Source organism: Erythrolamprus reginae, chromosome 2 (genome assembly GCF_031021105.1).
Source record: "Erythrolamprus reginae isolate rEryReg1 chromosome 2, rEryReg1.hap1, whole genome shotgun sequence".
Classification (NCBI taxonomy): Eukaryota; Metazoa; Chordata; class Lepidosauria; order Squamata; family Dipsadidae; genus Erythrolamprus; species Erythrolamprus reginae.
In genome coordinates, this window is record NC_091951.1 from 270,457,394 (window position 1) to 270,472,659 (window position 15,266).

The window sequence follows — 15,266 nt, forward strand, 5'->3', positions numbered from 1 at the left end:
TGTAAATTTTTGGCTGCAAATTTGCTGTGCAGTTTGATGATATCTCACTAGTCTTAAAACTGTACAGATGAGATATATAAATTCCCCCCTCCCGAAGCTTACAGTCTTATTTTATTTATAGGTTCAACAAGTACAAACTGTGCAACAAGTGCAACATGTATATCCAGCCCAGGTGCAGTATGTGGAGGGAAGTGACACGGTCTACACAAATGGAGCTATGTGAGTAAAACATCTGGGTGTCTATGGAAGTAAAACATTTTCACCCCAATATCACAGAGAATTGAACAGATTTTTTCCCCTATAGTCTTCAACATTTTCTAGAAGCCATTTCCTCTAAAATCAAAGCTTTTTATTTTCAAAAGTCAAAATGAAGTAATTCTTTACCAAAAGAACAATATTATTTTTTTTAAAATTACACAATACAGTGATACAAACTTAATTGGTTCCAGGACGAAGTTCTTAAGGTGAAAAGTTTGTAAGACAAAACAATGTTTCCCATAGGAATCAATGGAAAAGCGATTAATGCGTGCAACCCCAAAATTCACCCCTTTTTGCCAGCTGAAGTGCCCGTTTTTGCGCTGCTGGGATTCCCCTGAGGCTCCCCTCCATGGGAAACCCCACCTCCGGACTTCTGTGGTTTTGCGATGCTGCAGGGGAATCCCAACAGGGGAATCCCAGCATCGCAAAAACGAGCACTTTGCTGGCAACGGAAGTCCGGAGGTGGGGTTTCCCAGTGAAGGGAGCATCAGTGAAATTGCAGCATCGCAAAAACACCAAAGTCCTTGAAACCCCTGTGTTTTTGCGATGCTGCGATTTTGCTGAGGCTCTCCTTGCTGGGAAACCCCACCTCCGGACTTCCGTTGCCAGCGAAGTGCCCGTTTTTGTGCTGCTGGGATTTCCCTGCAGCATCGCAAAAACACAGAAGTCCGGAGGTGGGGTTTCCCATGGAAGGGAGCATCAGGGGAATCCCAGCAGCGCAAAAACGGGTGCTTCGCTGGCAACGGAAGTCCAGAGGTGGGGCATCCCAGTGGCGGCGGTGGGTTTGTAAGGTGGAAATAGTTTGTAAGAAGAGGCAAAAAAAATCTTAAACCCTGGGTTTGTATCTCGAAAAGTTTCTATGATGAAGCGTTTGTAAGACGAAGTATCACTGTATATAATTTTCTGCATTTCATAAAGATACACAGATAGTCCTCAATTTATGCAATCATCATAAATATGAGCCAGTTGTCAAGCATACAAATGTAAATCACATGACCAGGGGGATGTTGCAACAATCATAAATGTGAAAAATGGTCATAAGTCACTTTTTTCAGTGCCCTTGTCACCTCAACTGGTGATGAACTGTTCCAAGTTGAATACTACTGTAGGTACTTTGCAAGTTGAATACTACTGTAGGTACTTTGATTATAATGATTTTGATACTTTCAATCTTATTGCAACATTTCCATATTTAAGCAGAATTACTTTTGGAAAAGAGCATTAATAGCCTGTGATTCAATAGAAAGTTTATATGCAAAAGGTCCAAGTTGCAGTATTCAGCACAATTTCTGGCAACTTAATTTTACATAGTTCTTTAGAACTTAATTTCTAAATAAACCTGTCTAAATTATTACATCAAGAAAGTTGTTGTCTGGAAAACATGGAAAGATATTGCCAATCACAGATGTCAGGACTAAAGTGTAAGAAGTCTGATAATGCCCTTGATATGAGGAAGAATGTTTTTTTGGAAGATTTTGGCAATTGTCAATTTAATAATATAATGCATTCTATAAAATTTAAGTTATAATTTGAATTGTAAGCATATATGGTATGATGGGACAAACCTAGTAAATAATTTGGTATTGATAGGCAATCATTTTCACATTATGAAATGGTAATAGTCCTGTGTGGAAAACTGGGATTTAATTAAACAATATTGTAAGATCTTATGCAACATGTAGCATTGTATAGTAATGTGTCAATCTTCTTTATTGCATTTATATTTTTCTGTGTACAGATTTATGTCAGGTTCATCTTATTAACATCTCTGCAATATATCATGAAATTGAGGCAGAGGAGAAGGTGTAGAATAGTGGATGATTATCTATGCCTTCCGGTGTAATTGTCAATAAGAAGGGGGGATTTATACTCTACCTCAGGGGTCACCAACCTTTTGGACCTCAGGGACCACTAAATTCATAATTTTAAATCCCACAGACCACTAATATTAATCCAGAGTGATGCTTGCTGAAGAGCCTGGACTCCCAGTGACGGGATGGGATCCTTCAGGCAATTAGCTTGGCCTCCTGTTTCTACAATCTTAAAACACTTGATTTGGACCTGTTTCCCAAAGAAAACAAAACATTGGGATCTTTAATCTCTCTCTGTCTCGTTTTATCTCAATCTCTCTCTCTCTCTCTCTCTCTTTCTCATCTCTTTCTTTCTCTGTATCTCTTTCTTTCTCATCTCTACTCTCTCTGTCTCTGTCTCTCTCATCTTTCTCTCACCTCATTCTCATCTCTGTATATTTTTCTTGCTCTCTCTCTGTCTCTCATCTCTGTATCTTTTTCTCTCTCATCTCTCTCTTTCTGTCTATATCTCTCATCTCTCTCTGTCTCTCATCTCTCTCTGTCTCTCTCTCATCTCTCTCTGTATCTTTCTATCATCTCTCCTCCCCTCTTTTTGTCTGTCTTTCTCTCTGTCTCTCATCTCTCTTTCTCTTTCCTCAGCGCTCTCTCTCTCTCATCTCTTTGTCATCTCTCTCTCTGCATCTTACTCTCTCATCTCTCCCTCTACCTTTCTGTGTCTCTCATCTCTCCCCCCCATCTCTGTCATCTCTTTCTTTCATCTCTGTTTATCTGTCTGTCTGTCTCTCTCTCTCTCATTCTGATACTCCGGCATTCTCTGGGTCTCTTCAGCCTTTGCTGATCCTGGATGCATCTCGGTCGCTCAGGGAGATGCATGACCTGCCCTCTGTCCCAAGACACTGGCCAGACCTGGCTGCAGCCAATGCTCTGCATTGTAATGGGCTCCAGGAGAAGGAGAGGACACCATTTTCTCCACTGTGAAGCACACTAAATGTAACTGTTCTGCATGGCAATGGAGGCACCAACAGCAGTGGCAAAGAAACAGTTGGGTCGGGGCTGAAGTCATGTGCTGAGGTGTGCAGAGCACCAACAAAGGGCTGTGCTAATGCTTGCACATTCACCACCTGTAAATTTGCAAGTTGCACATACCTCCCTCTATAGCGGAGATTTCCAGCCCCACCGCAAGCTGCCTGGCTGGTCCCATACTTAAGTGCTCTAGTCACAGGACTGACCATTGGTCATCCTGGCGCAGATCTTCCACCAGGGTGTGCTGCGGACCACCAAAATTTTCTCATGGACCACTTGTAGTCTGCAGACCACTGGTTGGTGACCTCTGCTCTGACTGTTGCTGAGCTACATCTTCCACCAGTCTCAGTAAGGTTTGGTGATATTGCATTTCAGAAATATCTAGAGACGTTCCTTTTTACTTCTGAACTATAAAATCCTATCTGAAGTATAAATGTTGTGAGCCGCCCCGAGTCTTCGGAGAGGGGCGGCATACAAATCTAAGTAATAAATAAAATAAATAAATACAGTGGTCCCTTGACTTTCGCGGGGGATACATTCCAAGACCACCCGTGAAAGTCAAATTTCCGCAAAGTAGAGATGCTCCCTTCCTTCCTTTCTCCCCCTCCCTCCTCCATTCCTGGTTTTACTTACCCCCAGAACCCACAGGGGCAACGGGGTGGCAAGCTGGGGGCTTTGCTGTGCTCGCTGCGGTAGCGGCGGGCGGCAGTAAAGCTCACCTTCAAGTGGAGCGTACCAATGCTCTGAGAATTTATTTATTTTTATTTTATTACTTAGATTTGTATGCCGCCCCTCTCCGAAGACTCGGGGCGGCTCACAACACGTGGAAACAAATCATAAATAATTTGACAAATTTAAAATATTTAAAGATTTAAAACAGACCCCATATACTAACAAACATACACACAAGCATACCATATATAAATTAAACATGCCCAGGGGGAGATGTTTCAGTTCCCCCATGCCTGACAGCAAAGGTGGGTTTTAAGGAGTTTACGGAAGGCAGGAAGAGTAGGGGCAGTTCTAATCTCCGGGGGGAGTTGGTTCCAGAGGGCCGGTGCCGCCACAGAGAAGGCTCTTCCCCTGGGGCCCGCCAACCGACATTGTTTAGTTGACGGGACCCGGAGAAGGCCCACTCTGTGGGACCTAATCGGTCGCTGGGATTCGTGCGGCAGGAGGCGGTCTCGGAGATATTCTGGTCCAGTGCCATGAAGGGCTTTAAAGGTCATAACCAACACTTTGAATTGTGACCGGAAACTGATCGGCAGCCAATGCAGACTTCGGAGTGATGGTGAAACATGGGCATACCTAGGTAAGCCCATGACTGCTCTCGCAGCTGCATTCTGCACGATCTGAAGTTTCCGAACACTTTTCAAAGGTAGCCCCATGTAGAGAGCATTACAGTAGTCGAACCTCAAGGTGATGAGGGCACGAGTGACTGTGAGCAATGAGTCCCGGTCCAGATAGGGCCGCAACTGGTGCACCAGGCGAACCTGGGCAAACGCCCCCCTCGCCACAGCTGAGAGATGTTTTTCTAATGTGAGCTGTGGATCGAGGAGGATGCCCAAGTTGCGGACCCTCTCTGAGGGGGTCAATAATTCCCCCCCCCCAGGGTAATGGACGGACAGATGGGATTGTCCTTGGGAGGCAAAACCCACAGCCACTCCATCTTATCCGGGTTGAGCTTGAGTCTGTTGACACCCATCCAGGCCCCAACAGCCTCCAGGCACCGGCACATCACTTCCACCGCTTCGTTGACTGGGCATGGGGTGGAGATGTAAAGCTGGGTATCATCTGCATATTGATGATACCTCACCCCATGTCCTTGGATGATCTTGCCCAGTGGTTTCATGTAGATGTTGAATAGCAGGGGGAGAGGACCGACCCCTGAGGCACCCCACAAGGGAGAAACCTAGGAGTCGACCTCTGACCCCCCACTAACACCGACTGCGACCGGCCAGAGAGGTAGGAGGAGAACCACTGAAGAACAGTGCCTCCCACCCCCAACCCCTCCAGCCGGTGCAGAAGGATACCATGGTCGATGGTATCGAAAGCCGCTGAGAGGTCAAGGAGCACCAGGACAGAAGATAAACCCCTGTCCCGGGCCCGCCAGAGATCATCCATCAACGCGACCAAAGCGGTTTCCGTGCGGTAACCGGGCCTGAAACCCGACTGCTGGGGACCTAGATAATCGGCTTCTTCCAAGGACCGCTGGAGCTGGAGTGCCACCATCTTCTCGACAACCTTCCCCATAAAGGGAAGGTTGGAGACTGGATGATAGTTGTTAAGGACAGCTGGGTCCAGGGAGGGCTTCTTGAGGAGGGGGCGCACGAGCGCTTCTTTATAGAGTGATGGAAAAACTCCCCTCCCCAAGGAAGCGTTGGTAATCTCCTGGGCCCAGCTCCGTGTCACCTCCCTGCTGGCCGAAACCAACCAGGAGGGACACGGATCCAGTAGACAGGTGGCGGAGCTCACAGCTCCAATGGCCTTGTCCACTTCATCAGGTGTCACCAGATCAAATTCTTCCCAGACAGGTGGACAAGTACATGCCCCAGTCACCTCGACTGACTCATTGTCAGTCGACTCTGTTTTACAATTGGAGTCGAGGTCGGCCCGGATCTGAGTGACTTTATCAGCGAAAAACGTGTTAAACTCCTCAGCACTACTCTGCAAGGGCTCCCCAACTCCCCCCTGGTTTAGAAGGGAGCGGGTCACCCTAAACAGAGCGGCCGGGCGGGATTCCGCTGATGCAATCAAGGCGGCATGGTACGCGCATCTTGCCGCTTTGAGCGCCACTTTGTAAGTCTTAATAAAAGCTCTTACAAGTGTTCGATCAGATTCAGACCTACTCTTCCTCCATCGCTTCTCTAGACGTCTCTTTTGGCGTTTCAACTCCCGGAACTCCTCGTTGAACCATGGGGCTCTACGGGGTCTAGCGCCACGGAGAGGTCGCAAAGGCGCAATCCGGTCGAGGGCCTCCGCAGCAGCCGTATTCCAGGCCTCCGCAAGAGACTCCGCCGAACGGTGCATGAGTGCCTCTGGAATAACCCCAAGCGCCGTCTGAAAGTCCTCTGGGTCCATCAGGCGTCTGGGGCGGAACATCTTCATTGGTTCCGCCTCCCTGCGGGGAAGGATTGGAGCCAGGAAGTCAAGCCGTAGTAGAAAATGGTCTGACCATGACAAAGGCAATGCTTCTAAGCCCCTTAGTCTCAGACCATTTCTCAATTGCTCGGAAAGGAATACCATGCCAGGTGCGTGCCCTCCCTCGTGAGTCGGACCCTGTACTACTTGAGTCAGGTCCATGGCTGTCATGGTGGCCATGAACTCCTGTGCCAACCCAGAGGTTTCGCCGAGTGACGGCAGATTGAAGTCCCCCAGGGCAATGAGTCCGGGGAACTCCACCGCCAACCCGGCTACCTCCTCGAGTAGCACAGGCAGGGCTTTTGACACGCAGCTGGGAGGCAGGTACGTGAGAAATAAGCCCACCTGGACCCCTAAGTCCAACTTCAACAAGAGAGACTCGCAACCCGCAATTTCCGGAGCAATGACTCTACGCAGGCAAATGCTCTCCCTGGCTATAATAGCCACTCCTCCCCCCCTTCCCTGGGGTCGAGGTTGATGCCATATCTGAAACCCGTCTGGGCAAATTTCAGAGAGAGGAACACCTCCCTCCGGGCCCAGCCAGGTTTCAGTAATACACGCCAAGTCGGCCTCCTCATCCAGGATCAGATCCCGGATGAGGAGAGCTTTATTTACCACCGACCTGGCGTTAAGCAGCAGCAACCTGAGCCCAGGGCCAGAGTTACACTCATCACCAGTACCCAAGATTGGGCTCACGGAGCCAGAACAAGGGACCGTTATTAAGCAACGGTCCCTCGTTCCCCTGGAACGGCTAGCTCTGTGGCCCCCGCCATATCTGCCTCTTCCCAGCAACACAGGAATATTCCGACCCTCTGCCACCCCAGAGATCGGTGCCCCTCCCTCTCCTGTCTCCCGAGGGATCAGGAGACTGGGGCGGAAGCGGAGCTTTTATTTAAAGAAGCAGGACGGCTGGGGGGGGGAGTTAAAACGCACAGTATTGTACATCAGGCGGCCACGGAAAACCCTTGGTGTGCAAAAAAACCATAGAGTATATTTTAATAATATTTTTTGAAAACCTGTGGTATAGACTTTCCTCGAATGTCGGGACCTGCGAAAGTCAATTGCTATTGCTAATTCTGAGTGATTTTCTTAGCTGTATTTATATCCTTATTCCTCTGAAATTATACAGAATACAAAAAAATTGATCAGTGTTTTCCCCATCATATGATTTCATTAATCAGCTGTCTTTCATTAATAGCAGTCTTTGACTGCATTATGTTATTTCTTCTGTTGACAGCTTCTCTGATGTATTGTTAACCCTGGTACAAAAACCCCCACAATTATTTTTAAATGCATAACTAGAAATTATGAATAGCATGGTATTCAGAACAGTAGGACCTTCTGTCAAGTATGTGTAGCAATTAAGGTATTGGACTAAAGGAGATCCAAGTTCAGGAAACTCACAGGTGATTTGTGGGACAATAATTTTGTCTCAGCTAAACATAATTCACAGGGCTTCTGTAATGAGGATGAAGAGATATCCCTTTGTAGGGTAATCCTTATGGCAGTGATGGTGAACCTTTTTTTCCTCAGGTGCCGAAAGAGCATCCGTACATGCTATTGAGCATACGTGAGTGCCCACATCCATAATTCAATGCCTGGGGAGGGCGAAAACAGCTTCCCTCACTTGCCAGAGGCCCTCTGGAGGCCGGAAACAGCCTGTTTTCCATCTTCTGGTGGGCCTAGTAGGCTCATGTTTAAGCCTTCAAAGCTTCCCTGGAGCCATAGGAGTGTAAACATATCTTCCCCATCTCTCCAGAGGCTCTCTGGAAGCCAAATGCCCACCCAGAGCCACTTTGTGAGCCAAAAATCAACTGGCTGGCACACACATGCACATTGGAGCTGAGCTAGGGCAATGGCTCGTGTGCCAGCAGATATGGCTCCGAGTGGCCTCTGTGGCACCCGTGCCATAGGTTCGTCATACTGTCTTATGGCATCTTGGCCATTGAGGGAATTTTTTTTAAAAGGATGGTTGATGTAGCCTCATGAATAAAGCTCAGGCCTTTTTATATGTGCTTCAACATTCTCTATATAAAGGACAGAACTTTGTGCAGACATTTCTATAAATTTTGCCCTTTTTATAATAAGCCCCCTTTCAAAACATAATGCCCAGATTTCATTTCCAGAACAGTCAGTTGGAAAAACCCATAATATCTATTTACCAGTTAATGGTTCTAATACTTATAAGGACTCATGTAATTTTTTAAAAAATGTGTGTGTGAAATGAGAGAGAGAAAGAAACAGAATTTAATTTTATGAAAACTCTTGATTCAAAAGGAAAATTTGCCTCAATATATCATTAGTGGTTTTAAATTTATCAAAATGTATTAATATTATAAGACTGCATTATCTGCAAGCGGTATATTTAGTAGAACGTTTATATGTAACTGAAATATATTTTAAATGATGTGTTAGTTTGGCAGAGCAAAATTTAAAATAAATATAGAATGAACAGGTATTTAAATCAAGGTTCTTTCAGTTCAAATCTCTTAGCAATTAACCTATGTGAAATTAACGAGCATTTAGATGGAGAATATTTGCAAAAAAAGAAAGAGGCTTTTATTTCTAAAAAGAAATTTATCTGTAAAATAGTTTTTAAGCTAAATAGCAACTTCCAGACAAAGATCAGTATGCTGCAGATAAATGAGTCCTTCTGAATGATCAGATGAAAGAAAATTCAGGGTCGCATTCAACTCAGGTACTTGCTGAGGCAAGATGAGATGGCAGGAATACTAATTTATAAAAGGCGACAGATCATTGTGGTGACATTTACATAGAACTTAAGAGAGTCAGCTGGGAATAAATCAGTGTGTGGGTGTGTGCCATGTGCATACCACCCTTGAAACTTCAGAAAATATAGCAGGTTTACCCTTGCATTGCCATATTGCTTAGCTGGGATGATTTCACTACTTGATTGTTCCAAAAGGTTTCTAATCTTGCACAAACAAAATATTAAATACAGTGATACCTTGTCTTACAAACTTAATTGATTCCGGGATGAGGTTCTTAAGGTGAAAAGTTTGTAAGACAAAACAATGTTTCCTATAGGAATCAATGGAAAAGCGATTAATGCATGCAAGCCCAAAATTCACCCCTTTTGCCAGCCAAAGCGCCCGTTTTTGCACTGCTGGGATTCCCCTGAGGCTCCCCTCCATGGGAAACCCCACCTCCAGAGTTCTGTGTTTTTGCGATGCTGCAGGGGAATCCCAGCAGGAGAATCCCAGCATTGCAAAAACGAACGCTTCGCTGGCAATGGAAGTCTGGAGGTGGGGTTTCCCAGCGAAGGGAGCATCAGTGAAATCGCAGCATCGCAAAAACACCGAAGTCCTCAAAACCCCACCTCCAGACCTCTGTGTTTTTGCAATGCTGCGAAACCCCACCTCTGGACTTCCGTTGCCAGCGAAGCACCTATTTTTACGCTGCTGGGATTCTCCTGCTGGGATTCCCCTGCAGCATCACAAAAACACGGAAGTCCGGAGGTGGGGTTTCCCATGGAGGGGAGCCTCAGGAGAATCCCAGCAGTGAAAAAATGGGTGCTTCGCTGGCAACGGAAGTCCGGAGGTGGGGCATCCCAGCGATGGTGGTGGGTTTGTAAGGTGAAAATAGTTTGTAAGAAGAGGCAAAAAAATCTTAAACTCCGGGTTTGTATCTCGAAAAGTTTGTATGATGAGGCGTTTGTAAGACAAGGTATCACTGTATAGCCATAGACTGCTGAATAGCCTTTGACTCAAGAAGTGCCATTGACTGTAAACAAGCCCAGCCCCCAAGAATTTAGTTCCCACTTGCTCAGTCCTCAGTGTTGTGCACTGATCAAGACCTGAAATGGACTTCAGTTTGATTGATGCTAGCATTGAAGCCATGTCACTTATAATACATTGGATGATTATATTGTGTTCATGTACTAACAAAAATAAATTGTAATTTCAGCTAGTTTTTTCAATTGCTTGGTAATATTTCATCACTTTATCAATGTTTGAAGTGCAGGACTAGAATTGGAGAGACTGACATTCAGTTTTACTCTAAGTGTCTATGGAGATTCTCAGTCATCCAGGACATAGTTATTCCAAAAGTACTTTTTCAAGGGACAACTGGACTTTCTTGTTATTCTTTGAAGACATTTTGCTTCTCATCCAAGAAGCTTCTTCAGCTCTGTCTTCAAAGAATAAGAAGAAAGTCCAACTGCTTCTTGAAAAAGCACCTTTGGTTTTACTCTCAGTGAAATTTCAATGGATAACATCAAATTATCATTCTTTGTGAGTCTACCTTTTGGTTTCGTAATTGATTCTTTCTTTCATAATGGATGAAAGGAAGAAGAATTCTTTGTAAGAAGAATTCTTTCTATCTTAACTCCGGGTATGAATCTGATCAAACAATAAATGACTTAAAATTGTAAAGTTCAACTGTACCCTAGTGAATGCTGTAAGATAATGCGTAAATTGGTTACAGTTTAAATGAAAATGTTGATGCCCTCCAATATGGAGAACACATAAGTAACCTTTTCTTTCATTTCTTTTACTTAAGACGAACAACAACGTATCCTTACACAGAAACTCAGATGTACAGCCAAAACACTGGGGGGAATTACTTTGATACCCAAGGAAGTTCTGCGCAGGTGACCACAGTAGTCTCTTCTCATAGTATGGTGGGCACTGGAGGCCTTCAGATGGGTGTCACAGGAGGACAGCTCATCAGCAGCACTGGAGGTACCTACCTGATTGGCAATTCAATGGAAAACTCTGGCCATTCTGTTACGCACACAACACGAGCATCCCCTGCTACAGTAAGTCATTCAGATCGTTTTTTTTATGTTTATAGCTAGAGTTCTGTCCATTTTGTTTTTAATTGTATTTGTTCTCAGCTGCAGAAGTAGGTTTACTTAAGGAGATGCAGTCCAATTGTACAATTGCAACACAACAGAGTTCAGTGATATTTACGCCAAATAATTTGCCAACAATACACAGAAGAAACAATGTGCACTTTTACTATTATCCAGGTATATTAGACTCTCCTATTGCCCAGAGGTTTGGTTCTTTGTTTTTAAATAAAGTTTGTTTCCACTGAAATTGTACATTTCACCACTACATAAGTAGATCTGAAAAATCTGCTGAGCAGAATTTTAGTATCAGAATTGGCTTCTTTTATGTCTGAATAGAAAGTTTTGCAAATGTATGGCAGAAATGACCAACTTTAACTTTTATTGCTGTTGTTCATTTCATGGTCTTTATATAGCATGAACAATAAAAAATAATTCCTGTCATCATAATTAAAGCAAATAGTCAATAAAGAAAGAAAGAGAGGGTTAAACTATCACCAAAGGTGCACAAGAATAGAATCTTTAGTTGAAAGAAAAAATTATATAATTCCCAATGTATTTATACATTTAATTAAAAAACATATAAATAAATCTTGTATTATTTAGTATATTTAAGTGAATCCAACAGGTTACATTTTCTTTCTATTCTTCAACAATAGGAGCTTTAAAACCTTCGGCTTATAAAGTTCACTTGGTTGTTTTATTTTAATTTGTTGATCTCTGCATTATATAGTTATCAACTGGAGATGCTTTATGTGGCACCCTATCTAATTGTTCCATGTGCCATCTGTTTGGGAAATGAAAAAAGTTAATTAAAAAATTGCAAAGCTTGAACAAGATAGAAATGTTCAAGCTGCTTGTGTGTTTTTAATATTATGACTAATAGATATTAAAATAGCAAGTGATTAAACAGTAGCTTGTAAATTCAGATTTCAGATTTATTTCTATATTGTGAATTAGTCATTATTTTGAACCGCATCATGTTAGCTCTGCTTTTATTCATTATAATTTTTGCATCAACAAAAACTTTTTTCTCTTTCATAAAATACGATGAGTCACATTATAGAATGAGATGAAGGGGATTGTTTCAAGGCTGTAGTGCATTGCAACTTGATATGGAAGCTTCCTCAGTAATAGGTTTTATATGGGATTACAAATAGAAAAAAAACCAGCCAAGTTCTTTTTATAATCCCCATTTCATCAATTACTTGATGATGCCAATGTGGAGTAGATGATAGTATTTCTCTAATTTCCCTTTAAAAAAGAAATCCTAACATCAGATGTTTACAAGTCTACGTAACAAAGCATAACAAGTGAAATGCGGAAATTAGATTTTGAAATGTTGAACTTCATTGCTACCATGCTATTAAGAATCAAATGGGAATTCTTTTATTCAGAGGAAAACAGACAATGGATTTTATTTTATGAGATTTTTAGCATTGTTATTTTCCATTAGGTAACATTAAAAATACAAAGAGTTAGGGGTAATTGAGAGATGCTGTCCTGATTGAACAAAAATAGTTCAACACAAGTAGACAATTGAAGACTATTAGCAAAGTCCTTGTTTTCAAAATCTTTATTAGCTTACTGAAAAAGCTTCACTTTTTTAATAGCTAGGGTAATCATCATGATCTTAAATTTGAAATGGGAGATTAAGCAAGATCACAATTATTCAGGGTTTCATTTTAATTATTTCCTGGAGTGGGAATTAAATCCTTGATCACAGGTTAAACTGAGAATTAGCTATATCAGAAAGAACTATACTAATATCTGCTGAAATTTCAGCATAAATGTTTACCAGGTGATGTTTTACTAAAAGCATTTTTCATGTACTGTATATTGTGTTTCTGAAATATACTTTTTCACATGAAAAAGTAAGTTTCTTTTTTCAACATAATGTGGACATATCAAAACCTTATCTTCACTCAAGCATAAAGGTTTGTAATTGAACAGAAACCTTACGAAAAATTTACTTTGCAATTATTTATTTTAAAAAATATGTAACAGATAAACTATATTCTTCTGTGGAACCATTTTAAATTATCACATGGCATCTAAATAGGATTAAGATCTGGGTTTCGAGTTGGTCATTCTAGGGCCTTTCATTCGCACACACACACAGTCATTCCATAATGAATTTATTGGAATGTTTAAGGTCATTGGCATACTGCAAGGTCCATTTTTGATTGAGCTTCTGTCTTCAGACAGATGGTCTCATGTTATCTTCAAGCACGCTCTGATACAATGAGGAATTTGGATTCTATGATGGTGAGTTGCCAGGCCTGAGGCACCAAAGTAGCCCCAAACCACATGTCTTCCACTCTGCCTTACAATTGGTATCAATCTGATGAAATATTGTATTTCATTTTTGCCAAATTTGTCTTTTGGTACAGTGCCAAATAACTTGCTCTTTGTGCTGCACATATTACTCCAGAAATTCTGGTCTTTGCCTAGGTGTCATGAACAAAATTTCAGCACTGTTGATGTTACCTAATTTGGGTAAAGAAACATCTGCCAGAAAACAAGCAAACTTAGAGAGCGTCCTGAACCCTTCAGTTCAACTACAAATATTCTCCTTTTACATTTTTGTCCTAATGTGCTTTCTGGCACATCCCTCCTGCATAGAACTAATTTGTACAATTTTACCCTAACTGTAGATTCATGCACTTTCACATCAGCAATAATAATAGCTACGCTACTTTATAGTCACTTGATGAAATTGTGGAATCTATAGAGACTTCTTTAAGCAGTTCTGCTCTCAGATTGAACTTGCTGGGATGGCATGGCTTGAGCAAATTGACAGTTATTTAAAAATCTTCTTTTGGATTTTTTGGATAGTGGGATGATCAATGTCCATTTGGGCGGCAATCTTTTTCAAATTCCTTCCCAGTGTCTATAACCTTCTTTCTGAAGGCCTCAGAGAGCTCTTTTAATCTAGGCCAATGATGGCTAAACTTTTCCGGACCGAGTGCCCAAAGCACGTATGCACCTGAACCCCCCAAATGCAATGTGTGTGTGACCCTCGCACACACCCGACCTCCATGCATGCACTTGTACCCCTGTACCTAAAGCATGCACTCAATGTGCATGTGACCCTCGCACACCACCCAACCTCCATGCATGCACATGTACCCCCGCACACCCCCGGGCAAGTGCATGCCCCCCACATGTGCCCTACTCCCTGCACATGCGCGACAGAGCCCTAAAGACCAGCTGGCTGGTGGGGTGCACATGTGTGGCAGAGCTGAACTGGGGTGACAGCTTGCGTGCCATCAGAGAGGGCACTGCATTCCGTCTCTGGCACATATGCCATAGATTTGCCATCACGGATCTAAGCTATGGTGTTACCACACAATTCAACAGGAAAGAGCAAATCTAATTAAACGCTTGAGGTTTAAATAAGACACGTTCCTCCCAGATTCTATCCAACAATATTTCCAACATCAGAACCTGATGAATATAGAGTTCTTACTTGTTCCATATAGAATATTTGCATTTATACTTATTTAAATTCAACAATGGACTAAAAATATAAACAATACATGATATTTTTTATATTATAAGCCTTTAATCTATCAGTATTGTTGAAATAAAGAACAAATATCTCTGCGCTGAAGTGTATTGAAATGTAAAAATATCAGTCGGGTATGCTTTTTCATATAACTGCATAAAATGTAACATAAAATGCAATAAGCCTAACAGATGTTCAAGTAAATGTCTATGGAGATTCTCAGTCATCCAGGTCATGATTATCCCAAAGGTGCTTTTTCAAGAAGCAACTGGACTTTCTGATTTTTCTTTGAAGATGTTTTGCTTCTCATCCAAGAAGTTTCTTGGATGAGAAGTGAAATGTCTTCAAAGAAAAACCGGAAGGTCCAGTTGCCTCTTGAAAAAACACCTTTGAGATAACAGCTGTTCAGCTTTATCTAATCTTGGTTGTGAGCTTCTCATCATTCTGCTTCCCCAAAAGAAGTAGAAAGCTTTTTTTTAAAAAAAAAATTAATTTTTTTTAATTTACAAATATACAAAACATAAAAAATAATCAAAACATATAACAGTTGAGTCTTAGTACAATGCAATATATCTAAATATAAAAGTATAACAGTTAATAGACATATAGACTTATAGGGAGGGGGATAGAGGGAAGATAGAAAATAGATAGGAGAAGAAAGAGGGGAGAAGCAAGAAAACAAAGGAAAGAAGAAAGAAAAGGAAAAGAA

General features: G+C 42.3%; 1 protein-coding gene across 2 annotated transcripts in view; it reads left to right on the forward strand.

The window, feature by feature from the left end:
* RFX3 (regulatory factor X3) overlaps window positions 1-15,266 on the forward strand; it is a 220,056-nt gene that overhangs the window by 133,948 nt on the left and 70,842 nt on the right. For both annotated transcript variants that reach the window (XM_070742599.1, XM_070742598.1), the window contains exons 3-4: window positions 122-219; window positions 10,755-11,013. In XM_070742599.1, the coding sequence (XP_070598700.1) occupies window positions 122-219; window positions 10,755-11,013 (357 nt within the window). The remainder of the gene's footprint in view (window positions 1-121; window positions 220-10,754; window positions 11,014-15,266) is intronic.